General features: G+C 59.3%; 2 protein-coding genes across 11 annotated transcripts in view; both read left to right on the forward strand.

The window, feature by feature from the left end:
* Window positions 1-18,752, forward strand: part of LIG1 (DNA ligase 1) — a 29,040-nt gene extending 10,288 nt beyond the window's left edge. For 8 of the 10 annotated variants that reach the window (XM_045579767.1, XM_036432625.2, XM_036432630.2 and 5 more), the window contains 21 exons: window positions 195-270; window positions 3,593-3,619; window positions 3,759-3,839; window positions 4,096-4,152; window positions 4,238-4,410; window positions 5,486-5,652; window positions 5,889-5,965; window positions 6,804-6,895; window positions 7,082-7,181; window positions 8,475-8,560; window positions 9,112-9,227; window positions 10,128-10,223; window positions 10,480-10,590; window positions 11,360-11,431; window positions 13,937-14,081; window positions 14,234-14,316; window positions 15,447-15,599; window positions 16,301-16,354; window positions 16,892-17,035; window positions 18,313-18,405; window positions 18,526-18,752. In XM_045579767.1, the coding sequence (XP_045435723.1) occupies window positions 195-270; window positions 3,593-3,619; window positions 3,759-3,839; window positions 4,096-4,152; window positions 4,238-4,410; window positions 5,486-5,652; window positions 5,889-5,965; window positions 6,804-6,895; window positions 7,082-7,181; window positions 8,475-8,560; window positions 9,112-9,227; window positions 10,128-10,223; window positions 10,480-10,590; window positions 11,360-11,431; window positions 13,937-14,081; window positions 14,234-14,316; window positions 15,447-15,599; window positions 16,301-16,354; window positions 16,892-17,035; window positions 18,313-18,405; window positions 18,526-18,606 (2,084 nt within the window). In that variant the 3' untranslated portion in view covers window positions 18,607-18,752. The remainder of the gene's footprint in view (window positions 1-194; window positions 271-3,592; window positions 3,620-3,758; window positions 3,840-4,095; window positions 4,153-4,237; window positions 4,411-5,485; window positions 5,653-5,888; window positions 5,966-6,803; window positions 6,896-7,081; window positions 7,182-8,474; window positions 8,561-9,111; window positions 9,228-10,127; window positions 10,224-10,479; window positions 10,591-11,359; window positions 11,432-13,936; window positions 14,082-14,233; window positions 14,317-15,446; window positions 15,600-16,300; window positions 16,355-16,891; window positions 17,036-18,312; window positions 18,406-18,525) is intronic. The other 2 variants (XM_036432627.2, XM_045579771.1) reach the window with 1 other exon arrangement.
* LOC118715983 (40S ribosomal protein S15a-like) lies at window positions 1,765-2,244 on the forward strand. The gene has a single exon (XM_036432633.2). It carries the CDS (start codon window positions 1,816-1,818, stop codon window positions 2,230-2,232), a length of 417 nt encoding a protein of 138 aa, XP_036288526.1. The 5' UTR covers window positions 1,765-1,815; the 3' UTR covers window positions 2,233-2,244.
* Window positions 18,753-23,776: the final 5,024 nt, after the last annotated feature.

The raw sequence follows: 23,776 nt of genomic DNA on the forward strand, positions 1-23,776 counted from the left end.
CTCCTCTGGCTGTGCTGGGAGGAGGCGGGCCGGACTTTCTCCAGAGAGAGGTGTAAGTCCATCGGCCTTCCTGAGTTAGAAAGCCTAATGCATACATCTCCTGGCTTGTCACTGGCTATCGATTGTTGGGGAGGGGTTTGGGGTGGGGGTTATCAGAAGGAGAAGGACCCACAATTTTCTGGCTTCCTTCCCAGCTCCCCGGAAACCGGCAACCAAAAAGGAAGTGAAAGAAGAGGAGCCTGGCACCCCAAAAAAGGAGGCATCCAAGGGGTGAGTCAGTGTCTGTTGTTGAGTAGAGAGGACAGTGGATTGACAAGAATCGGGCCCAAAACTCTTCGATTTTACTATAAGCCTCCAAAAAGGAGACAGATAATCACAGAAAATGTTCAGCTTTAATTATACTAAAACTAATAAAAATGTATGGGGGATATTTAATGTCAGTTTTGCACCCCAGTGGAGACCTGAGTGAGAAGTGGCACCGTTTCGGTGTAGTGTCAGGTCCAGCTGAAGGTTCCCGTCTCTGCAGCGGATGTGGCGGAGGCGGGCATGTTAGCCATTTCACAGGCGTCGGAACCACGGGCCCAGAGGTCGGCTTTCCCAAGTCCAACAGGGGAGCGGGGGTACGGCCAGGCCTGGGCCCCAAGCCCCCTGATTCCTCAGCCTGGGCTCTTCCTTCACCACTGCCCCATCGTGCCCCCTGGGTGTGCGTCTGTGTTTGTGCATTTAATGAAGACGGTTCTCTACCACAGACAACGTTTTATGTCTTGTTTTTTATTTCATGTGATACTGCAACCCTTTTTCTTTTTAAAAAAATATATTTTATTGAGATTTTAGAGAGAGGAAGAGAGGGATAGAAAGCTAGAAACATCGATGAGAGAGAAATATCCATCAGCTGCCTCCTGCACGCCCCCTACTGGGGATGTGCCCGCAATCAAGGTACATGCCCTTGACTGGAATCGAACCTGGGACCTTTCAGTCCGCAGGCCGACGCTCTATCCACTGAACCAAACCGATTTCGGCTGCAACCCTTTTTCTTACACACTCCCAGCCTGATCACTGTCCGTGCCTGATGGCTGCCTGTAGGTGACAGAGACCTGCAGGCCCTCCAGGTTCCTCACCTTGGAAGTGGGGATGCATTGATGACAGGAAGTTAACATACACTGTTAACGGTGTCCCAGGCGCTAGGCCATGTGCCTCTGTGGTCCTCACGGCCACGGGGTGCAGATGCTGTTGGTGTCCCCTTTCACAGCAAGCGGGGTGAGCGTGGGGTCAGGGCAGCATCGTGGAGAGCGGAGACCCCAGCCCCACCTTTGCCAGTGTGAAGCCTCAGGAAAGTGACTGTCTTTCAGCCCAGTCTCCCCCGGAGGGCTTGAGGCATGTAGACTAGGCCAGTGGTCGGCAAACTGCAGCTCTTTGGCCCCTTGAGTTTTTAGCAAAGGCCAGCTTAGGAGTATCCTGATTAAGTTAATAACAGAGTACCTACCTATATAGTTTAAGTTTAAAAAACGTGGCTCTCAAAAGAAATTTCAGTTGGTATTTGGCTCTGTTGATTAATGAGTTTGCCGACCACTCGACGAGGCTTTGAGTATGGCCAAGCTCAGCAAGTTCATAGCTGCTGCTATTTTTACTGTTATTACTATTAAATGATTTTAGTGTCTTGCTTAGCTCGCAGACGGGGAGTGTGGCTGAGCTGGGATTTGAGGCAGGCAGTCTGCCTGTAGAATTTCTCACCCACCACGCTCTGTTGCCTCTCGCTGGAGTAACAATAGAAAGATCCAGGACAGGCTCTTTCCGCCATCGGTCTGTGCCGCCACAATGGTGCGCATGAATGTCCTGGCTGATGCTCTGAAGAGCATCAACAATGCCGAAAAGCGAGGCAAACGCCAGGTCCTCATTAGGCCGTGCTCCAAAGTCATCGTCCGGTTTCTGACCGTGATGATGAAGCATGGTTACATTGGCGAATTTGAAATTATTGATGACCACAGAGCTGGGAAAATAGTTGTGAACCTCACAGGCAGGTTGAACAAGTGTGGAGTAATCAGCCCCAGATTTGATGTGCAACTCAAAGATCTAGAAAAATGGCAGAACAACTTGCTTCCATCCCGTCAGTTTGGTTTCATTGTACTGACAACCTCAGCGGGCATCATGGACCATGAAGAAGCAAGACGAAAACACACAGGAGGGAAAATCCTGGGATTCTTTTTCTGGGGATGTAATACATTTGCGAAATAAAATGCCTCACAGGAAAAAAAAAAAAAAAAAAAAAAAAAAAGATCCAGGACGGCTACACTTATTCAACACAGAGTCTGTACAGTTCGCTGTGCACAGCCCTGCCCCTGTTCCACCCACAATCCCGTCTGCAGAAGCATCAGCACAAGAGCTGAAAAAATCTGGAGTCTTCTCATGTACCCTTTGGTCCCCCTAGTTTTGGAATAGAGATAGGCCTGAGGCTGGGGAGTCAGTGTATTATTTATTTTTTTTAAATATCCTCACCGGAGGGTATTTTTTTCCATTGACATTTTAGGAAGAATGGAAAGGGGGGGAAGGGAAGAGAAACATCAATGAGAGAGAGTCATTGATTGGTTGTCTTCTGCATGTGCCCAGACTGGGGACGGAGATCAAACCTGCAACACAGGTACCTACCCTTAACTGGGAATCGAACCTGTAACCCTTCGGTTTGCAGGCAGATGCTCTAACCATTTAGAAACACTGGCCAGAGCATCAGTGTTGTTTTTATTTATTTATTTATTTTTATTTTTTTATTAAATTATCAGTGTTGTTTTTAAAATAATCCCCGCAAAATGCACCTCACGAGAATCCTTAACCTAATTTCCTCCTTAACCCTTATGACCACATGTCACTGTAGGATTTTGGTGGCTTCATCGTACAGATGGAGACACTGGTTCGGAGATGGAAGCCACTTCTCCCGGTGACACAGCTGGTTGGTGACCAGCAGGGGTTTGAACCAGATGGTCTGACTGCAGTCTGGGCTGTGCTGGCTCCGACGTGGTCAGCGTGAGGCTCTGATGTAGTGGTTTAGAGCAGTCTGGAGCCCTGCTACTCCTCGCTGTGTGAGGGGGCTCGGGGGAGGGGGACCGCGTAACCACTCTGGGCCCGTTTCTGGTCTGGGGAATGCAGAAGAGCCGCACCTGCAGGACTGCTTGCCAGCAGCTGTGTGCTCTTGGCACAGTGCCTGGCACTTCGTGGCGCCCGGTGACCTCCCCCTCGTTCTGTCCACTAGAGTGAGCGCAGGAAGGCTGGTGAGCAGCCCAGAGGTCTTGCAGAGTGGACGCCAAAAACCATGCTCCGCCTCAACCACGCTGACCCCTTTTCTGTCCTCAGGCACGCTGAGCGGGACTCTACCTCAGGGCCTTTGCACTTGCCGTTCGCCCTGCCTGGGTGCTCATTTCCCTAAGAAACACTCTGCTCACCCTTCGCGTCGTTCTGCTCAGATGTGTCCGCGCAGGCCTTCCCCAGCCACCCTCCGAAGTAGCATCTATCAACCCGCTCTCTCCCTCCCCTTGGCTTTATTTTGTTTTCGGGAGTACTTTATAATATCTAAAGTAATTTGTTTATCTGTTTTCTCCCCCAGACTCTCCCATTCGGAGGTGAGCTCCAGGTTAGCAAACTCTATTTCCGTTTACCTCTGTGCCTCGCACAGTGCTGGCCGTGGGAGGTGCTCAGGAAACCTGGGCTGGAGGAGCGGCTTCTCTGTCACCCTGCCATCCAGCTTCTCTCCTCTCCCTTTGCCTCCGCAGCGCCCCGGACCCGGCCAGCTACAACCCGGCCAAGAACAACTACCACCCCATCCAGGATGCGTGCTGGACGCGGGGCCAGAAGTGAGGCTCCGCCCCGCCCGCTCCGCCCCGCCCGCCCCGCCACGCTCTGGGAGGCCAGTCCTCGCAGGACACTGTCTAGGGCCTCCTGTGTTTTGGGGACACAGCAGCAGCATTGAAGGGGACGGAGAGGAACCCCGGGAGCAGGCGGGAGCCGGGGTGGGCGTGCCTTTGGGTGTAGCAAGGCCGTCCGCAGGGAGCAGCGGGTTGAGGCCGGCGTGGGCTCACGTGCCCCTCTCTGTCTCCTCTCCCTTCCCAGGGTCCCTTACCTGGCTGTGGCCCGGACGTTTGAGAAGATCGAGGAGGCTTCTGCTCGGTAAGGAATCGGGCCGCCGGGCGGGGCGGGGCGGGGCGGGTGCTCCTGGCTCTGTCCCTTGCCTGGCAGTCCCTCCCTTCCCCAGGCTCCGGATGGTGGAGACCCTGAGCAACCTGCTGCGCTCCGTGGTGGCCCTGTCGCCTCCAGACCTCCTCCCCATCCTCTACCTCAGCCTCAACTGCCTCGGGCCGCCCCAGCAGGGCCTGGAGCTCGGCGTGGGGGACGGTGTCCTTTTCAAGGCGTTGGCCCAGGCCACAGGTGAGGCTGCGGTGGCCATGCGGCAGGGGGGACCCTGGAGGAGGCGGAGAGGCCGGGGGTCTGAGCTGACGGAGAGGGACTCAGAGGCAGGGAGTGCAGAAGACCGGGGAGGGGGGACAGGTTGGCAGGGTGTGAGGGGCCGATTCCTGTGCGTGTTGGAGTCACGGTTGTATTGAAATGACGTGTCTGTAGGGCGTCAGCTCTGCGTTTCTTTTCAGCGTAGAAAAGAGGGACCTGAGCAGTAAGGCGCCAAGGATGGCACAGAGGGCAGCGGGCTCGGCCGGTGGCACTGCTGGACAGCGACCCCAGCCTCGCGGCTGCCTGCTCCCACCTCTGTTCTCTGAGGAAAGGGACAGCCGGCTCCGATGGAGTGGGCGCTGCTGGTCACAGCTGTGCGATAACGCAGGCTCCACCTCCCAGCCCCCGGCTCTTACAGCGAGGGGCGCCCTGGGCCCAGTCTGGGCAACACACTAACATCTGTGCGTTAAATTGGTGACTTCAGAAAGGTCAGAGTGGCCCTGGGCGGGAAGCTCAGTGGTTAGAGTGTTATCCCGGATACGCCGAGGTTGCGGTTCGATCCCTGGTCAGGATACATACAAGAATCAACCAAGGAATGCATATATAAGTGGAGCAACACATCAATGTTTCTCTCTCTCTCCCTCTTTCCCTTCCTCTCTCTAAAATTAGTAAAAAAAAATAAAAAAATAAATAACAATAAAAAGCAAAGGCCTGTGGACACGGTTGGATGGTATTCAGTTAACTAGGGGACAGGCAAAGGGTCCTTTGGCCTCTTCTGCCTACACTCGCCCCCTGGTAACCTCATCGTACCCCGTGGCTTTGAGTCCCATGTGCCCACTGACACCACCACTTCCCTAGTGTAGGCGGGTTCCAGCTGCTGACCGCGCTCCACGTGTCACAGGGGCCAGACGTTGGATGAGCCATTTCAAGAAGTGGGTGGGCACTAGGCGTGGGGAGGTTGGGGGCTTTGCCAGGAGCACACGGAGCTGCAGAACGTGCCGGAGAATGTCGACATGCAGCTGCGGGCCTCACCCTGCTCCTCGCACTCTGCCCCCAGGTCGGCAGCTGGAGCTGGTGCGGGCCGAGATCGCCGAGACGGGCGACGTGGGGCTGGTGGCCGAGAACAGCCGCAGCACCCAGAGGCTCATGCTGCCGCCGCCACCCCTCACCGCCGCCGCGGTCATCGCCAAGTTCCGAGACATCGCCCGCCTCACCGGCAACGCGGTGAGCGAGCAGGGCCCTCGCCCCGGGACCCCCACCCCGTGCCCTTCGCCTTGGGGACCCAGTGCCCCGCCTGGTTAGACTCATTGGGGCCGAGAGTGAGCCCTTCCTCCTGAGCACGGGGCTGGGGAGTGGGAAGGTGGGTGCTCCGAGGGGGAGATCTCTCCAGGCAGCTGGGTGGCCGGGAGGAGGTGGGTCCTCTCCCTGCACCTGGGCCTGACCGCTCTGCCCCCGCTCAGTCCACAGCCAGGAAGATGGACATCATTAAGGGCCTCTTTGTGGCCTGCCGCCACGCAGAAGCCCGCTACATCACCAGGTGAGCGTGGGCCCTGAGGCGGGAGGTGGAGGCAGGTGGGAACCCCAGCCCGGGCCTGGAGCCCCTAAGATGAGAGCAGCATGCACTGCGGGAGGAGGCAGTCCTGTGCGAACAGGGACACAGGTCTCCTTCGGGGCCCAGCTCCTCTCCTTGGTGGTCCTGCCCGGAGAAGAATCAGGGGCTTATGGGTGAAGAGTGCGACGATCGATTAGTGATGTCTGCCGTGGCCTGAGCCCGGCAGTGAGCGTGGGGGCCAGGTGTGACCGTGAAACGCCATTGGCATCCTGGAGCATTTCTTGGGTCCCCTGCCCTGGCCACATGCTTCACCCCATCAGTGCCTCCTGCAGCTCTGTGAGGCAGGGCTTCCTCACCCAGTTTACAGAGGGGAGGTGGAGGCACAGGGATGGTAAGCCTCGAGGTCCAGGTCACTGGCTTAGGTCAAGGCCTGTGCCGTGACAGGTCCTTGCCCATCACACTCTTGGGCACCACTGGGGCAGGCTCTGCTCCGGCTCCGCTGGCTTTGCCCCGCCTCCCCCTCCCCACGAGGTGGCAGCTGACCTCTCCCAAGCCTCACCACTTTCTCTGAAGACCCCTGTGAGGCGCATAGTTCTGCCCCCAGGAAGTGCCAGTGGTGATGGTTACTGGCTTCGGTTTCCTCATCTGTTCATGGGGCCGTGTGATGTTTGGGCCCCTTCTGGCTCTGAAGGGTGTTTGGTTTTTGAGGAGAGGGTCTACAGAGGGTGGGGGTGGGGAGACTGGAGGAGCAGAGGAAGGTGTAGAGGCCAGATTGGACAGGAGTGGGCAAGCCACTGCCCCTCACCGTCTCTCTCTCTCCCAGAGCCCTGAGTGGACGGCTGCGCCTGGGGCTGGCAGAGCAGTCGGTGCTGGCCGCCCTCGCCCAGGCCGTGAGCCTCACGCCTCCAGGCCAAGGTGAGCCCCCCCCCCGGGGTCCTGTGCCCACCCCTTGAGCTAACCCGGGCGTCCCTTCTCTGAAGCCCCTCCCCGTGGTTCCGTCTCCTGCTGCCACTCCAGACGCCTTCCCCAGGAGTGTCCCCGGCACCCCACCCACTGAGGACCCTGGGGTAGCTGAGCCTCTTCTGTTGGCTCTTGTCTTAGAATTTCCCCCGGCCGTGGTGGATGCTGGGAAGGACAAGACAGCAGAGGCCAGAAAGACGTGGCTGGAGGAGCAAGGCATGATCCTGAAGCAGACGTTCTGGTGAGACCTGGGAGCCGCGGGGACTGACGCCCAGCGCGGGGTCAGATGTGTGCGGCGGGACAGGGCTCCAGGGAGAGCCGTGGCGAGGGACGGCCTCCACAGCCAGACCGTGGCAGCCCAGAGTGTCAGTGGCAGGAGGGCCACGGAGCGGTTCCACACATGCTCACGGGCACTGCTCTGGGCCAGCACCACGGTGCTGGGCACAGGGCAGTGAGCAGAGCCCCGGGTGGGGCAGAAAGACGTGGGGATTACAGCCATGCTCTCACTCTCCCCCGCCCCCCGAACAGAAAACCAGCCCCTCTGGGAGGTGGAGCCTGGCCTGGAAGAGATACTGTTTGGTTTTGCCTTTAACGTTCCTGAGTGCTTCTAGCGTGTCGATAAGATGACAGATGGGGGCTGAAGGCAGCTCAGACTAAGGGACACAGGGGCAGAGTGATTTGTAGTGACACAGGGAGGACGGGGGCAGGTAGCAGAGGCAGAGTGACGAGGACTCGGGGAGAGGAGAGGGCTGACCAGGGACAGAGGGCTCGGGGAGGGGGGGGCTGACCAGGGACAAAGGGCTCGGGGAGGGGGGGGGCTGACCAGGGACAGAGGGCTCGGGGAGGGGGCGCTGACCAGGGACAGAGGGCTCGGGGGGCAGGGGCTGACCAGGGACAGAGGGCTCGGGGAGGGGGGGCTGACCGGGGACAGAGGGCTCGGGGAGGGGGGGGGCTGACCAGGGACAAAGGGCTCGGGGAGGGGGGGGCTGACCAGGGACAAAGGGCTCGGGGAGGGGGGGCTGACCAGGGACAGAGAGCTCGGGGCGGGGGGGGGTGCTGACCAGGGACCGGGGACAGAGGGCTCGGGGAGGGGGGGGCTGACCAGGGACAGAGGGCTCGGGGGGGGGGGCTGACCAGGGACAGAGGGCTTGGGGAGGGGGGGGGCTGACCAGGGACAGAGGGCTCGGGGAGGGGGGGGGCTGACCAGGGACAGAGGGCTCGGGGAGGGGGGGGGCTGACCAGGGACAGAGGGCTCGGGGAGGGGGGGGCTGACCAGGGACAGAGGGCTCGGGGAGAAGGGGGGGGGGCTGACCAGGGACAGAGGGCTCGGGGAGGGGTGGGGGGCTGACCAGGGACAGAGGGCTCGGGAGAGTGGGGGCTGACCAGGGACAGAGGGCTCGGGGAGAGGTGGGGGCCGGCCAGGGACAGAGGACTAGCAGGCAGAGGTGTATCTTGCAGCCAAGAGCAGAGCTTCCAGGCTGCCTGACTTGAGCTCTGGAAGGACACCTCCCACTTTGTTCTGCCCCCACCCCAGCCAGGTGCCCGACCTGGACCGGATCGTCCCCGTGCTGCTGGAGCACGGCCTGGAGGGCCTCCCGGAGCACTGCCAGCTGAGTCCAGGTACAGCCACCGGGGCCTGGACCGTCTGACACAGCCTCCCCGGGGCACTGCTGGCTCGGGAGTGGGAGCTGGGCTGCCCCTCCTGCAGGCTCCCCGTCCTCTCGGCCAGGGAGGCACTTCTCTAAGAACCGCAGAACCTCTTTCCCCAGGGTGGAGTGATGTTCCTGGGGCCCGGACGCGGTCCTTCCCCTGAGCTCCGCTCTGTGTAGGTCGGATATGATTCCAAGGGCAGTGGGTCAGGCCGGACAGAATCTCTCACACCGAGTCCAGAGGAAGCCAGCGGCCAGGGCGGGCATTCGGCTGTGCTCTGGGATCACCCAGGGACCCAGGTTTCTTCTCTTGCCACCCTGTCATCCCAAGATTGTCACCCTAATGTGCATAATCACAGATGGCCTACGTCTCCGTTCTGGATACGGAAAGAGAGAGGGGACAGCCAGATTCCTGTGAGGGGTGACCCAGACCCTACACACACCGCTTGTGTGCAGTAGCAGTCGCACAGTCGGTGGTCCCTCGGCCCATCTTTCCTAACTCTCCCTCCCCTCCCCTCCCAGGGGTCCCCCTGAAGCCGATGTTGGCCCACCCCACCCGGAAAGTCAGCGAGGTCCTGAAGCGCTTCGATGAGGCGGCCTTCACCTGCGAGTACAAATACGACGGGCAGAGGGCACAGGTACGGGGTGATGCATCCTTTAGAGAATGGACAGGCCAGAGAGCAGGGCATGGGGGCAGCCAGACCCCGGCTCAGATCCCGCCTCTGCGACCGCCCGGCTGCCCTGCACCCTTGGGGCTTAGTTCCCGCTTCTGTGCGATGGTGCAGTAACCACCCGCTCACTGGCTGGTGTGAAAATCGAGTTTATTTGGTAAAGTCGTCAGAATTCCTGACCCACAGCCTTGGGAGCTCAGGCAGTGTCCGCTGTGCTCCTGTCCTGCTGGTGGGTGTGTCCATTGTGGCAGATGCCGCGTGAGCACAGGCGCAGTGACCCAGGCGTCTGTCCTGTGACCCGGGGCTGGAGGCGTCCTGTGGGGTCTGTAAGGATGCTCCTCGCTTTTCTGTTCATCGCCTGGACGGCGGGGCACCGTGTCACAGATGGGTCTTCAAAACACAGAGGAAAATAAGAAACAAAATGGCTTACAACAGTGACAGTGATTTGAAATACTATACATACACGTTTTAAGACATATATGTGTTACACCCCGCACAGCTATTTCTTGCGATAACATATGTATAAAGTGGCATCCATGTAGTGGGTGGTTATTCTCATTGGCTAGAGCACTAGAACCAGGCTGTATGACAGTAAATATATTAACAGTAAAACCCAGGGTAGTAGTCACAGCATAACAACATCCAGACAAATCACATAGGAAAGCCCTTGTGTGGACGGAGAGGGCCGGGGCTGGGATGACAAGAAGGACGAGGGTGGGAGATGCTGTTTGAAAGGAGACCATTTGCTCAGGTCTCTGAGCCAGTCCTCCTTCAGAGCTCCCCCCAGGAAAGTGGGGTCAGAGAGAAAGGAGGGGCTTCCTTGGGGGACTGGGCTCTGACTCCCTCTCCCCTCCCTCTCTGTCACAGATCCATTTTCTGGAAGGCGGGGAGGTGAAGATCTTCAGCAGGAATCAGGAAGACAATACCGGAAAGTACCCTGACATCATCAGCCGCATCCCCAAGGTGGGTGTCTGCCACCCCCTTCCCTCTCTCCCCTCCGGCAGGGGCCGCGGTTACTGCTGCAAAGAGCCAGGCTTGGCCAGGCCAGCTCGGTGCAGCCCGGGAACCTGGGTCCGTGTCCACGAGTCTCTCTGAGTTTGGTTTCAAGTTGTCAGTGGACCTTGGGAGCTGCAGCAGGAGAAGGACATTTGTTCCCCTGAGTCTGCCTGTTGGCCTCGTCCTCGCCTCTCACCAGCCCTGGGTCCCCTTCTCCTTTCAGATCAAACTCCCGTCAGTCACGTCTTTCATCCTGGACACAGAGGCCGTGGCGTGGGACCGGGAGAAGAAGCAGATCCAGCCCTTCCAAGTGCTCACCACCCGCAAACGCAAGGTAGGCTCAGCCACGTCACTGCCTGCCACGGTCCCCCTCCCTCCTCTTCCTCCCAGGCCCGCCGGTCCCCAGAGGGTCAGAGTGTTTGTCAGGACACAGGTCTCAGCCTGTGCAGTGTGGCTGCCACCACTCCAGCCATTGCATTCTCATCCCAGCAGGCAAGGAGAAAGCAGGAAGGGCTATTTTTAAAAAGTATATGTTTTTTATTGATTTTTTACAGAAAGAAAGAGAGAGGGATAGAGAGTTGGAAACATCCATGAGAGAGAGAAACATCAATCAGCTGCCTCTTGCACACTCCCTACTGGTGATATGGCCGTAACCAAGGCACAGGCCCTTGACCAGAATCGAACCTGGGACCTTTCAGTCCGCAGGCTGACGCTCTATCCACTGAGCCAAACGGTTTTGGCAGGATGAGCTATTTTCCTACATCTCTGTGTTTTCTGATGAAAGAAGGTCTGTTCCAGGAGCCCCACAGCCTGCACCCCAGCAAACCTCTTTATTCTCATTGGCCAGCAGTGTGTCCTGTCACCACCATAGCTGCAAGGGAGGCTGGGAGAACAGATGCCTGACACGGGAGAGGTTGGGATCCGCTGAGCGCCATCGCAGTTCATTGTCGGGGCTGGCCGCATCGCCTCCCGCCCAGCTGTGTGGCCTGTTGGCGGAGCAGGGAGAGTGGTGGTGACAGCAGTGTCTGCCTCAGGCAGGATGGCAGGGGACCAGCCAGGCCCGACTCACCTTTGCCCGCCCTCTCTCTTCTGCCCCAACCCAGGAGGTGGATGCCGCGGAGATCCAGGTGCAGGTGTGTCTGTACGCCTTCGACCTCATCTACCTCAACGGAGAGGTGAGTCCGGCTTCACTTCCGGGGCAGCCGAGGGCGGAGCTTGGGGGCCAGCCCGGCCTGAGTTTCCCTCTCGCTCTGTCACGTCACTGAGGGGGGAGTACTCCTGGGCAGCCATGCCCCGTGGTCCAGGGAGTCGTGTGGGTCCCCAGCACCCTCCGGGGGTCTGGGCGGCCCTCCCTGCCCAGCTGCACACTGTGAGGCGGGTCTTCTCCATGTGGTGTGGCTGCCCGCGCAGACGGAGGACCCAGCCCGTGCTAAGCCAATGCTTTTGAGATCATCACTTTTATTACATAGTTATTTATTATTATTAAAACGTTATTATTATTATTTTTTTAAAATATATTTTATTGATTTTCTACAGAGAGTTAGGGAGAGAGATAGAGAGCCAGAAACGTCAATGAGAGAGAAACATTGACCAGCTGCCTCTTGCACACCCCCCACTGGGGATGTGCCCGCAACCCAGACACATGCCCTTGACCAGAATTGAACCTGGGACCCTTCAGTCCACAGACCGATGCTCTACCGCTGAGCCAAACTGGTTTCGGCTAAAACGTTATTTTTTATTTCAGAGAGGAAAGGAGAGGGGGAGAGAGGTAGAAATATCAATGAATGGAACTGTGACCTCCTGGTTCATAGGTGGATGCTCAGCCACTGTGCCACGCTGACCAAGCATCATCATTTATTATTATTTTTAAAAATATGTTTTTATTTATTTATTTAGCGAGGAAGGGAGAGGGAGAGATAGATAGGGGCTGGGGGCTGGTGTAGGGCTGGGACCCCTTGCTCCCGAGGGAAACCTTCACAGCCAAGATGACCCCTCCCAATTTTAAACCACCACGCGTGGCCTTGGGACCAGCCGGCTCCTTGATTCTTCCCCTCCCACCAGTCTTGATGTGCTTCTTCTTTAATGTCTTAGTTGTAGGACTTCTGTGCAGCCAGATTCCAGGTGGTTCTGAGTGATGGCCGTTCTGTATTTTAGTTGTAAATTTCAATGTGGTTGTGGGATGTTGTAAATTTCAATGTGGTAGTGTGAGGACTGCGTTTACCTATGCTGCTATTTTCCCTACTTTTTAAAAATTTTTATTCTTAAAATATATTTTATTTATTTTTCACAGAGAGGAAGAGAGAGGGATACAGAGTTAGAAACATCGATGAGAGAGAATCATCGATCAGCTGCCTCTTGCACACCCCCTACTGGGGGATTTGCCTGCAACCAAGGTACATGCCCTTGCCCGGAATCGAACCCGAGACCCTTCAGTCCCCAGGCTGATGCTCCATCCACTGAGCCAAACCGGTTTCAGCTATTTTTCCTACTTTAAAAAATATTTTTTTATTGATTTGAGAGGGTGGGCCGGGAAAGCCCCACATTGATTTGCTATTCCACTTGTGCATTCACTGGCTGGGTCTTGTATATGCCCGACTGGAAATCGAACCCAAAACCTTGGTGCATTGGGACAACACTCTAACCAGCTGAGCTGCGTGGCTCCAGAAATTCCAGCGTTAAAAATGGTCACCCTGTGTGTTTATTAGACAGTTCCCAGCACAGTGGCTCCCAGGGTGAGCACATAATTGCACGTTCAGCTCCTTTCTGTCCTAAAGGGGCAGAGTTGAGCTGTGACAAGGATGGGAGTACCCGCAGAGCTGAGGATAGAGTAGAATTTGGTTCTTCATGGGAGGAGGTTGCTGCTATGCATCAACATGGAAAATGCCCTCTCAGGAGCATGTCTGTGTCATAGCAACATGGAAAATACCCTCTCAGAAGCATGTCTGTGTCATAGCATCAACATGGAGAATACCCTCACAGGAGCATGTCTGTGTCATAGCATCAACATGGAGAATACCCTCTCAGGAGCATGTCTGTCATAGCATCAACATGGAAAATACCCTCTCAGGAGCATGTCTGTGTCATAGCATCAACATGGAGAATACCCTCTCAGGAGCATGTCTGTGTCAGCATAATGATCGTAGGCTTCTTTCTGCCTTGGCTTCAACTGGTGTTAAAAAAGGAACAGTAGCCGAAACCGGTTTGGCTCAGTGGATAGAGCATCGGTCTGTGGACCAAAAGGTCCTGGGTTCGATTCCGGTCAAGGGCATGTATCTTGGTTGTGGGCACATCCCCAGTAAGGGATGTGCAAGAGGCAGCTGATCGATGATTCTCTCTTATCGATGTTTCTAACTCTCTCTCCCTCTTCCTTCCTCTGTAAAAAAATCAATAAAATATATTAAAAAAAAAAAAAAAAAAAAAAAGGAACAAATAGTCTTCGTTACAAGAGACTGTCCAAGCTCCAGCAGGGCCGTGGCTCCCTGTCTTCTGCCCCGGGGCCCCCGGATCTGAAAGGCCTCCAGCCCCCGGCCGCCAGCCAGCCTGTCCTCAGAGTCTCGGAGCCCTCGTGTCGGCTGGTTCTCCCTCTCCGGCTTTCCTTCGCGCCTGTGACGTGTGCTCCCTGTTTTGGGGACTTTTCTCTCTCCACAACGGCATCCCTCCCTCTCTCACCTGCCCCTCAGTCCCTGGTCCGGGAGCCCCTCTCCCGCCGCCGGCAGCTGCTCCGGGAGAACTTCGTGGAGACGGAGGGCGAGTTTGTCTTCGCCACCTCCCTGGACACCAAGGACACAGACCAGATCGCAGAGTTCCTGGAGCAGTCGGTGAAAGGTGAGGTGCCGGCCCCCCTCCCCCCACCCCGTGGTCGGCAGCCGGCCCGTGATCCGCCGTGATCCCGGCCCGCCCTGGGCGGTTCGCCCCGCATCCTGCCTGCTCCGGCCGCCGTGAGCCCGGCCTCACAGGGGCGGCCTCTGTCTCCTCAGACTCCTGCGAGGGGCTGATGGTGAAGACCCTGGATGTCAACGCCACCTACGAGATCGCCAAGAGGTCGCACAACTGGCTCAAGGTGACTGCCTGCCCCCAGCCTTCCCGCTGAGCCCTGGCCCTGGCGATGGTTCCCGACCAGGACGCTGACTTCAAGTCTTACCCTTCGCCCTGTCTGAGCTCAGGAGCCTTTTCCTGAACCCCCTGCCTCACGTGCAGCCTCAGGTCTCCCCCGCCAGTCCTCGTTAATGACATGGCCAGCTCAGTGCCCTGAGCCGCAGCGGGAGGAGCCAGATGAGGCTTCTCTTCTCCCGAGCCTGCCTTCCCTGTGGGCGAGGCGGTCAGCAGGGCGCGGGGAGAGAGTCCGGAGCGGTGAGTGCTGTGAAGGAAGACGTCAGCTCAGGGGCAGCGAGGGCAGTTGGAAAAAGCCTCTCCAGAGGCCACATTCGGGTCAAGGTCGGCCCCGTGAAGATCAGCGCAGACATCTGGGCAGGGCGAGCAGCAAGCGCAAAGGCCCTGGGGTCGGAATGAGCTCCCTGTGTACCGGGAGCAAGGCCCTTGGCTGTGGGGTCGGTGGGGGGCAGGCCCGGATCACACAGCGCCCTGGGGACTGTGGTCAGAGGAAACTGGTCCATCCTCAGAGGATCTGAGCAGGAAGGCACGTGATCTAATTGTCATCTGCACAGTCCTCTGGGGCAGGAGCAGGAGCACGGGGAGGCTGCTGTTTGGTGGGAATGATGGAGGCTGGATGGAGCGGGCCATGAGGAGGGGGAACAAGGATTGGATGGAGCGGGGAGGGTTTGGAGTTGAGCTGGCCGGGCCTGCACCTTTAGGAGTTGGTGGTGGTCTGTCCCCCACACGGACTGACAGCAGCTCTGAGGGCAGGAACCTTTCTATGCGTCCGGAGGCCGAGCTGCTGCCCCGCTCACAGTTGGCACTAATCAGCATTTCCGGGACGAATAGATCAGTGCGCTCTGTGGGAGGGAGGGAGGGAAAGGGGGATCCAGCATGCCCCCAGGTCTCCCCGGCCCGCCCGGCCCCTCCGTCACCTGCGCCTCCCAGGGCGCCGCCTCTTTCCCTCCTCTCAGCCTCGATGGCCTCCATGTCCATCCTCAGTGGCCCCGCTCGGTCTTCTTTACGGAAACTCCTCTCCAGTCTCCCACGCCGCCACTCCCGTGACTCTCCCCTCACCTCCTGCCCCCCTCCTCCCAGCTGAAGAAGGACTACCTGGACGGCGTGGGCGACACCCTGGACCTCGTGGTGATCGGCGCCTACCTGGGCCGGGGGAAGCGGGCCGGCCGCTACGGGGGCTTCCTGCTGGCCGCCTACGACGAGGACAGCGAGGAGCTGCAGGCCATCTGCAAGGTGCGGCGGGTCCGGCGCAGGCGCGGGGTGGTCACAAGAAACATTTTCATTTTCATTTAAAAAATGCTCAGTATATTTTTATTGATTTAGAGAGTAAGGGAGAAAGAGCAAGAGATAGAAATATCAGCGATGAGAGAATCACTGATCCGCAGCCTCCTGCACGCCCCCCACTGGGGATCGAGCCTGCAGCCCGGGCCTGTGCGCTGACCGGGAATCAAACCGTGACCGCCTGGTTCATAGGTCGATGCTCAACCACTGAGCCACACCGTCCGGGCAAAAGTGAGAAGATCATAAGGCTCTCAGTACAAAGGGCTTTCTGTTGACATTTTAGACCGGTGGTGTGAAGTTGTCCATCTTGCCGTTTTGCCCGCATCAAAGAGTATTGTTTAGCGTTGACTGTTTGGGTGAAGGAAAGCTCTTGGCAGTGTTCCGACTGGACAGGACCCCAGTTATGGGGCAGGAGGGATGTCAGGGACCAAGGGAGAGGCTTCTGTTCAGGGAGACAGAGCAGGAGCAGGGACCGTCGCCCCGAGATTTGTCCTCCATCCCTGGTCTGCGAGGGGCTGACAGATGCCCAGCGCCCCGTGGTTTCTGTGGGTGCTGCTTAGTGCGGAGCGGGCTGGGGGCGCTCTGTGCGGATTCGGGGCCCCCGCGGAGCCGGGAGGCAGTGCTGGCCGCTGACCTGTCCGTCCTTCCCGCAGCTTGGAACCGGCTTCAGCGACGAGGAGCTGGAGGAGTATCACCAGACCCTGCAGGTGGGCAGCCCGGGCTCCGGTGCCACACGCAGGGGGCAGCGCAGCCGGCTTCGGGGGCAAGTCCCAGCTGGGCCCCGGGCGGCTCCCCGCGCTCAGTGCCTTGGCCGCAGCAGGGGGCCGTCTCGGGGCAGGGAGCTCTTGTGGGGTTCCCTGAGTCGATCCTTCGGGTGCTGGCTGAGTGTTTGAGGTCATGGTCACAGGTGTTCTGGGCGTGACTGTCCTTTGTGTTGGTATCTGTGATTCGGTTCCTGTCCATTCTTTGGCTCTCTCTCTCTCTCTAGGTCTCTGTCCCCACCTCTCGGGGTCTCTGTCCCTCTCTCTGCCTCTGTCAGTCTTAATTTCTGTCTCAGCTCCCAGGGTCTCTGTCTTTCATTTATTCCTTCTCCCATTTCTCCCCACCCCCCCATTCCTGGCTTTGTGCTTTAAGGAATGTTTGTGTCTCTATCTTACCCCATTTACCTCACACCCCAACCCCACAACCCTCCATCTTGATTCTGAGACCCGAGATCCTCTCTTCCCCTCCTCTGCTCCCTGCAGGCCCTGGTGGTGCCCGCCCCTCGCTCCTACGTCCGGGCGGACGGCGCCGTGGCCCCGGACCACTGGCTGGAGCCCCGCATCGTGTGGGAGGTCAGGTGCGCGGACCTCTCCCTCTCGCCCATCTACCCAGCGGCCCGCGGCCTGGTGAGTGAGCGATGGATGCGCCTGGGGTGGAGCCTCCGGAGGAATTCCTGACGCGGGAGTGGGGAGGCCCTTCCTGGGGGGCATTGGGAAACCCCGAGCTTGCATCTTATTTGGGTGTCAGATAACTGGGTCAAAGTCTTTTGTTTTTAAATATATATATATATATTTTATTGATGTTTTTTACAGAGAGGAAGGGAGAGGGATAGAGAGCTAGAAACATTGATGAGAGAGAAACATCCATCAGCTGCCTCCTGCACACCTCCTACTGGGGATGTGCCTGCAACCAAGGTACATGTCCTTGACCGGAATCAAACCTGGGACCCTTCAGTCCGCAGGCCGATGCTCTATCCACTGAGCCACACCAGTCAGGGCTATTTTATTTTATTTTTTTTAAGAGAAATGCCCCAGGAGTGGAAAGAAAACAGTGAAATTGCTGTTTCACTCTCAGCTCTTAAGTAATTTTCGAAAACACGGTTCTAAGGAAAAGCTTATGACCCGGCCTGTTCCATTTCTGTCTTCACTGTAATTAATTCCCACACCACCTGCTCGTCCAGGTCCTTCTCTCGCTGGCGGTTCGGTCCTCACCACGGGGAGGGCCCGGCCGCGGAGGCGATGCCGGTGCCCAGCGCGGGCTCTGAGCTCGCTTTCTCTGCGGGAGAAACGGGGTCTCCCGTTTCCGTGTGAAGTTTCTCCCAATCTTTCCCTCCAGCAGCCGCTTTTCTGTTAGAAGCGGCTTCCGTGCAAAGGCGGAGCCTGTATTTGGGACCGCATTTCTTTGAACCTTCTCACTCTGAAGCCAGGGTCCCGGGACCTGGTGTGGGAGCAGCCTGGGCAGCGGGCGCTGTGCCGGCAGCAGGCACCTGTGTGCACGTGTTCATCCTCAGGCGCCGAGCACCCCGCCCTCGGGGGGGACCAGAGCCCGGAAGCGGAGGGACTGGCCCCTCACGGGGCTCCCGGCCCCCGGGAGTGGGGGGCTGGGATCTGACCCCACAGTCTGGTTCCAGAATCCACACCCGACTCCGCTGCTCTGCGTCTGGGCCTGATAATGCCAACCGCCCAAACCACAGCGGACACAGCTGGCATTCCTTAAGCGCTGCCGCGGGCCAGGGCGGCCCCGCGGGCTCCTTGTCTTACTGAGCCCTCACCACAGCCACTGCTCAGCCCGCGGTTCGGGTCAGGGCACGGCCAGAGGCGCAGGGGCGGGAGGAGGCTTCGGTGGGGAATGGTTAGCGAGGACAAGGCCGGGCCACAGGAAGTCCCATCACCACCCTCCCCAGGTGGACAGTGAGAAGGGGATCTCCCTCCGCTTCCCGCGGTTTGTTCGCGTCCGTGAAGACAAGACGCCGGAGGAGGCCACCACCAGCTCCCAGGTGAGGCCGGGAGGGGGCGCTCCTGGCCCGAGAGCGGATCGGAGAGGGGGGCGCTGACCTGCGGTGGGCGTGAGGGGCGGAGCGGCCCTGGCTCTGACCGCCGCCGGCCCTGTCTCCTAGGTGGCCTGGCTGTACCGGAGGCAGAGTCTCCAGGAGGACACAGACCAAGACTCCGACCCGGACCTGGAGGTTTCCTGCTAGGCCCTGCCCTCCGGACGGGCGGCCGGCACCGCCGGCGTCAGAAGCAGACGCGGTGTGGTGTCAGTGTGTGTGCGGGTGTGGTTTAACGTGGGAATTTAGTCGTTTCTAAAAAAATAAATAATTATTAACCCCCGCTCCGTGTCCAGGTCTTGCCGGGCTCTGGGGGTGCTCTGAGAGCTCACGTGTGGAGCACGCGTGCCAGCGGCTGCTGAAGCAGCGCCTTCCAGCAGCGACAAGAACCTCTTCCCCCGCAGTGTGCACTGTGACAGCCGCGGGCCACTGGCCAGCACTTGAAATGTGGCCGGTGCAATGAGGACATAGTCTTATATTTATTTTTACTTATATATTAAAATGCTAAAGGCCTGGTGCTGAAAATTGTGCACTGGGTGGGGAGGGCAGGGGGCAGTCCCTCAGACCAGCCTGCACCCTCTGGCAGTCTGAGCGCCCTTGGGGGATAGCCGCCTGCCACTGCGCTCGCCGGCTCCCCCTGTGACCACCTGGGCAGCTTCTGCGTTGAGCATCTGCCCCTGGTGGTCAGTGGACGACATAGCAACCAGTCCTGTCATTTAGCCAATTTGCATATTAGCCTTTTATTATATAGGATGTTTTTTATTGATATTTAGAGAGAGGAAGAGAGAGGGGTAGAGAGAATCATGAATGAGAGAGAAACATCGATAGGCTGCCTTCTGCAAGCCCCCTACTGGGGATCCAGCCTGACATGGGGGCAAGTGCCCTGACCAGGAATCGAACTGCTGATCTCTTGGTTCCTGGGTCAGTGCTCAGCCACTGAGTCACACTGGCTGGGCTCTATTTCTTTTTAATTAAATTTCACCTGAGTAGCTCCATGTGGTTAGTGGCTATTGCATTGGGCAGTGGCAGTTTCAACCTTAGAAACTCATTTAACCTCCCAGCCACCTAACCTGGGGCCACCGTCCCAGAGGACAGGGAAGCACAGGGGGGGAGGGGCTCGCCCAGGGCCGGAGCGGGTGTGCTGGCACCAGGCCCGGCTCCACTGGCTCTGGGCCCACACCTTTCGGGGTCGGACCTCCGCCTGGGGGACAGGAAGTTACAGTGACGTGCCAGACCTCGCACCCCTGGGGCTAGGCCGGCCTCCGTCCTCACCCGGCCTGTTTGCCTGGACTGACCTGTGGGGCCGGCAGTGGCTGTGTGTGTCTTGCTCATCCCAATAGGCCCAGCCCCAGCACGACGCCTGGAGCCAGCCCTCCCCTCCCGCCTCACCTGTGCACACCATGGGGGGGGGGGGGGTTCCTGAGGAACGAGCCAGGGGAGTCAGAGGAAGCGGCCCCTTAACCAGCGAACCCAGGGCAGCCACTGCTGGCGGCTTCTCATCCTGAGGACGGCGATTACCTCTCCTGTAAAATGGCTTTTGTGTCTCAGCTAAGAGTTCCTGAGAGCTCTGTCTTAAAGGACCAGTATGCACCCATGGTCATCACGTTCAATAAAATGCTTACGGCAATAATATTTGGGGTGTTAGACATTGTGTCCGTCTTGCTCTGTGCGGAGCCCACGGTTCCTTTAGGTGAGCAACGGGGTCCCCCTCCCTACACCCCACAGGCCTCTGGGAACACACGTCCGGAGCAGCCCCGGCTGCCATGTCCTTCTGCCAGGGCTGGGCAGGGGCATCCTCTCACCAAACACCCTCACCTGCCCCACCAGGTCGGGACTTTCATTATCCCAGTTCACAGACAGGACCCTGAGGCCCAGGAATGGAAGGCCCTTTCCCTCGGCCCACTGCCCAGGAGGCGGGACCGGGATCTGGTCCAGGCCGTGGGCAGGAGCCCCTGTGTGCATTGCCACGGACTAGTGTCTCCGGAGAGTAAGGGGACCAGACGTCCCGCTTTTGGCGGGAGAGTCCCGATGTTTAACCATTTGTCCTGCATCGTTTTAAAAGTCTCGATTTAAAAAAAAAAATAAAAAAAAATTGGGACTGTTTCAAAACATCGCGGGACTCCGGACAAATTGTTAAAAATCGGGTCGTCTGGTCACCTTAGCGGGCCTCCTGTGCCCCTGCGAGGAGGTGGTGCCTTATGCCCAGGCACGGAGGTGGCAGGTCTGGGGCTGACACAGAAGGGATGGAATATAAGACACTGAAGGGGTGAGCCTGGCAGCCTCCCCGTGCCTCCCCGCTCCTCCCCGCTCCTCCCCGCGCCTCCCCGCTCCTCCCCGCTCCTCCCTGCTCCTTCCCCCTCCTCCCCTCACCTCCCCTCTCCTCCTCCTCCTCCCCCTCCTCCTCCTCCCCCTCCTCCTCCCCCTCCTCCTCCTCCTCCCCCTCCACCCCCCTCCTCCCCCCTCCTCCCTGCTCCTCCCCCCTCCTCCCCGCGCCTCCCCGCTCCTCCGCCCTCCTCCCCTCACCTCCCCTCTCCTCCCCCTCCTCCCCGCTCCTCCCCCCTCCTCCCCGCGCCTCCCCCTCATCCCCACTCCTCCCCCCTCCTCCCCGCTCCTCCCCCCTCCTCCCCGCGCCTCCCCCTCATCCCCACTCCTCCCCCCTCCTCCCCGCTCCTCCCCGATCCTCCCCGCTCCTCCCCACTCCTCCCCCCTCCTCCCCGCTCCTCCCCCCTCCTCCCCGCTCCTCCCGTCTCCCCGCTCCTCCCTGCTCCTCCCTGCTCCTCCCCCCTCCTCCCCGCGCCTCCCCGCTCCTCCGCCCTCCTCCCCTCACCTCCCCGCTCCTCCCCCTCCTCCCCGCTCCTCCCCCCTCCTCCCCCCTCCTCCCCGCGCCTCCCCCCTCCTCCCCGCTCCTCCCCGCTCCTCCCCCCTCCTCCTCCCTTCTCCCTGCTCCTCCCCTCTCCTCCCTGCTCCTCTCCTCTCCTTCCCTCTCTTCACCCCTCCTCCCCCCTCCTCCCTGCTCCTCTCCTCTCCTTCCCTCTCCTCCCCCCTCCTCCCTGCTCTTCCCCTCTCCTCCCCGTGCCTCCCCGCTCCTCCCCGCGCCTCCCCTCTCCTCCCTGCTCCTCCCCCCCCCCTCTCTGCGCCTCCCCCTCTTCTCCCTGCGCTTCCGGGCTTCTCCCTCGCTTCCCTGCTCCTCCCCGCTCCTCCCCTCGCCTCCCGGCCTCAGGATGGGGTGGCAGGTTTGGGGAGGGTAAAAGATTTCCCAATCAGGATGGGGTGGCAGGTTTGGGGAGGGTAAAAGATTTCCCAAGGACACGCAGAAAGGGCTCAGAAAGGGGATGCCGCCTCACCAGGACTTTGTTCGCAGAGTTTGTGAAGATGATGTCCCGCTGAGGAGGCCCTGGGCGCGCCCGCCGCCCCCACCTGCAGACGGGGATCAGCCAGAGGATGGGGAAGCCCTGGGGGGGGGGGGCCCTGTGCACTGGACTGAGGCGGGGGGGAGGGGTGGGGGGGGTGAGGCCGGGGTGGGGGGGTGGGGGCGGGGGAAGGACAGCTCCAGAACTGGGCTGAGGAGGAGGAATCTGGGAATGGGAATGGGAACAGGCCTGGGGTCCAGTTGCCGCTCCCAACAATCTGGGCGATGAACCCCACCTTTTGACCCCACCGAATCCCACCTCCCCGCCTCCCCCCCTGCCCCCTGCCCCCTGCCCCCTGCCCCCTGCCCGCCTCTTCCCCAGCCTCCTCTCCCTCCTCCTGTGCAGACCGGTCTGTCCTCTCCGAGCCAGCACGCAGGCCTGCCTCCCCCTCCTCCCTGTCTGCCTCCTCCATCCCGTTCCCTGGGCAACGGGGAGGCTGCCCATCACCGGCCAGTCCGGGGCCTGCGATTTTTTCTGGGGTGTGTGTGTGCAGTCTGCGTTCCCCTCTGGCCTCTGGCCTGCTCACCCTCGGCAAAGGGACTCAGGCCACGGAATTAACCGGCAGTTCAGATCATCCTGGTCTAGGCTAAGCGGACCCCCAGGGAGTTAATCCCCCAGGAAATGTCATCAGGCAGAGAGAGGGGGGCAGCAGCCCCCAGCCCTGGCCAGGACCCCGCCTCTCCACGCCCTCTGCTGGCTGCTCAGGGAGAGCCTCCCAGGGGCTGGGCAGGGGCTCCAGGCTCCACCCCCGAACCCCCAACCCGCCACCCAGGTCCTGGCTGCAGAACCGGAACCGAGGCTTCTTCTTCCACCACCTCCTTCTCCTCCTCTTCCCCCTCCTCCCCCTCTTCCTCCCCCTCCTCCTCTTCCTCCCCCCTCCTTCTCCCTCTTCCTCCTCCTTCTCCTCCTCTTCCCCCTCTTCCTCCCCCTCCCCCTCTTCCTCCCCCTCCTCCTCCTCCCCCTCCTCCTCCTTTTCCCCTTCCTCCCCCTCTTCCTCCCCCTCCTCCTCCCTCTTCCTCCTCTTCCTCCCCCTCTTCCTCCTCCTCCTCCTCCTCCCCCTCCTCCTCCTCCCCCTCTTCTTCCCCCTTCTCCTTCTCTTCCTCCTTCTCCTCCTCCTCCTCCCCCTCCTCTTCCTCCCCCCTCCTCCTCTTCCTCCCCTCTTCCTCCTCCTCCCCCTCCTCCTCTTCCTCCTCCTCCTCCTCCTCCTCTTCCCCCTCCTCTCCCTCTTCCTACCCCTCCTCCTCCTCTTTCTCCTCCTCCCCCTCCTCCTCCTCTTCCTCTTCCGCCTCCTCCGCCTCCTCTTCCCCCTCCCCTCTTCCTCCTTACCCCCTCCTCCCCTCTTCCTCCTTCCCTCCTCCTCCTCCCCCTCCTCCCCCCTCTCCCTGCCAGCACGAGGCCCTCCCCGTGCAGAGTGCAGCTCCCGCCTTCCTCCCTGTTGTGCTCAAGTCTGAAATCCAGCAGGAAGATGTGCAGAACGGCCCGCCGGCTCCAACAGCCTGTTGCATAGAATTAAAAAGTTTAAAAAGCGGAGTCAGTCTGGCAGGCGAGGCTCAGGGATGGACCCCTGACCTAGGAACCAGGAGGCCATGGTTTGATTCCCGGTCAAGGGCGCCTGCCCAGGTTTCCAGCTGGATCCCCAGTGGGAGACGTGCAGGAGGCAGCTGCTCCATGATTCTCTCTCATCATTGATGTTCCTCTTTCTCCCCCTCTCCCTTCCTCTCTGAAATCAATAAAAATGTATTTTAAAAACACACACTAAAAGTCTGTGGGTTGGTTTTTTTTTTTAAAGTGGAATCAGAATAATGTATTTCCTGACCCCGTGGTTGGCAAACTGCAGCTCGAGAGCCACATGTGGCTCTTTGGCCCCTTGTGTGTGGCTCTTCCACAAAATACCACGGCCTGGGCGGGTC

This window comes from Pipistrellus kuhlii, unplaced genomic scaffold (genome assembly GCF_014108245.1).
Source record: "Pipistrellus kuhlii isolate mPipKuh1 unplaced genomic scaffold, mPipKuh1.p scaffold_m20_p_114, whole genome shotgun sequence".
In the NCBI taxonomy this organism is placed as follows: Eukaryota; Metazoa; Chordata; class Mammalia; order Chiroptera; family Vespertilionidae; genus Pipistrellus; species Pipistrellus kuhlii.

Bases quoted from the DNA above. Each gene is read 5' to 3' on its own strand.
- LOC118715983 (XM_036432633.2), top strand. From the start codon at position 1,816: ATGGTGCGCATGAATGTCCTGGCTGATGCTCTGAAGAGCATCAACAAT.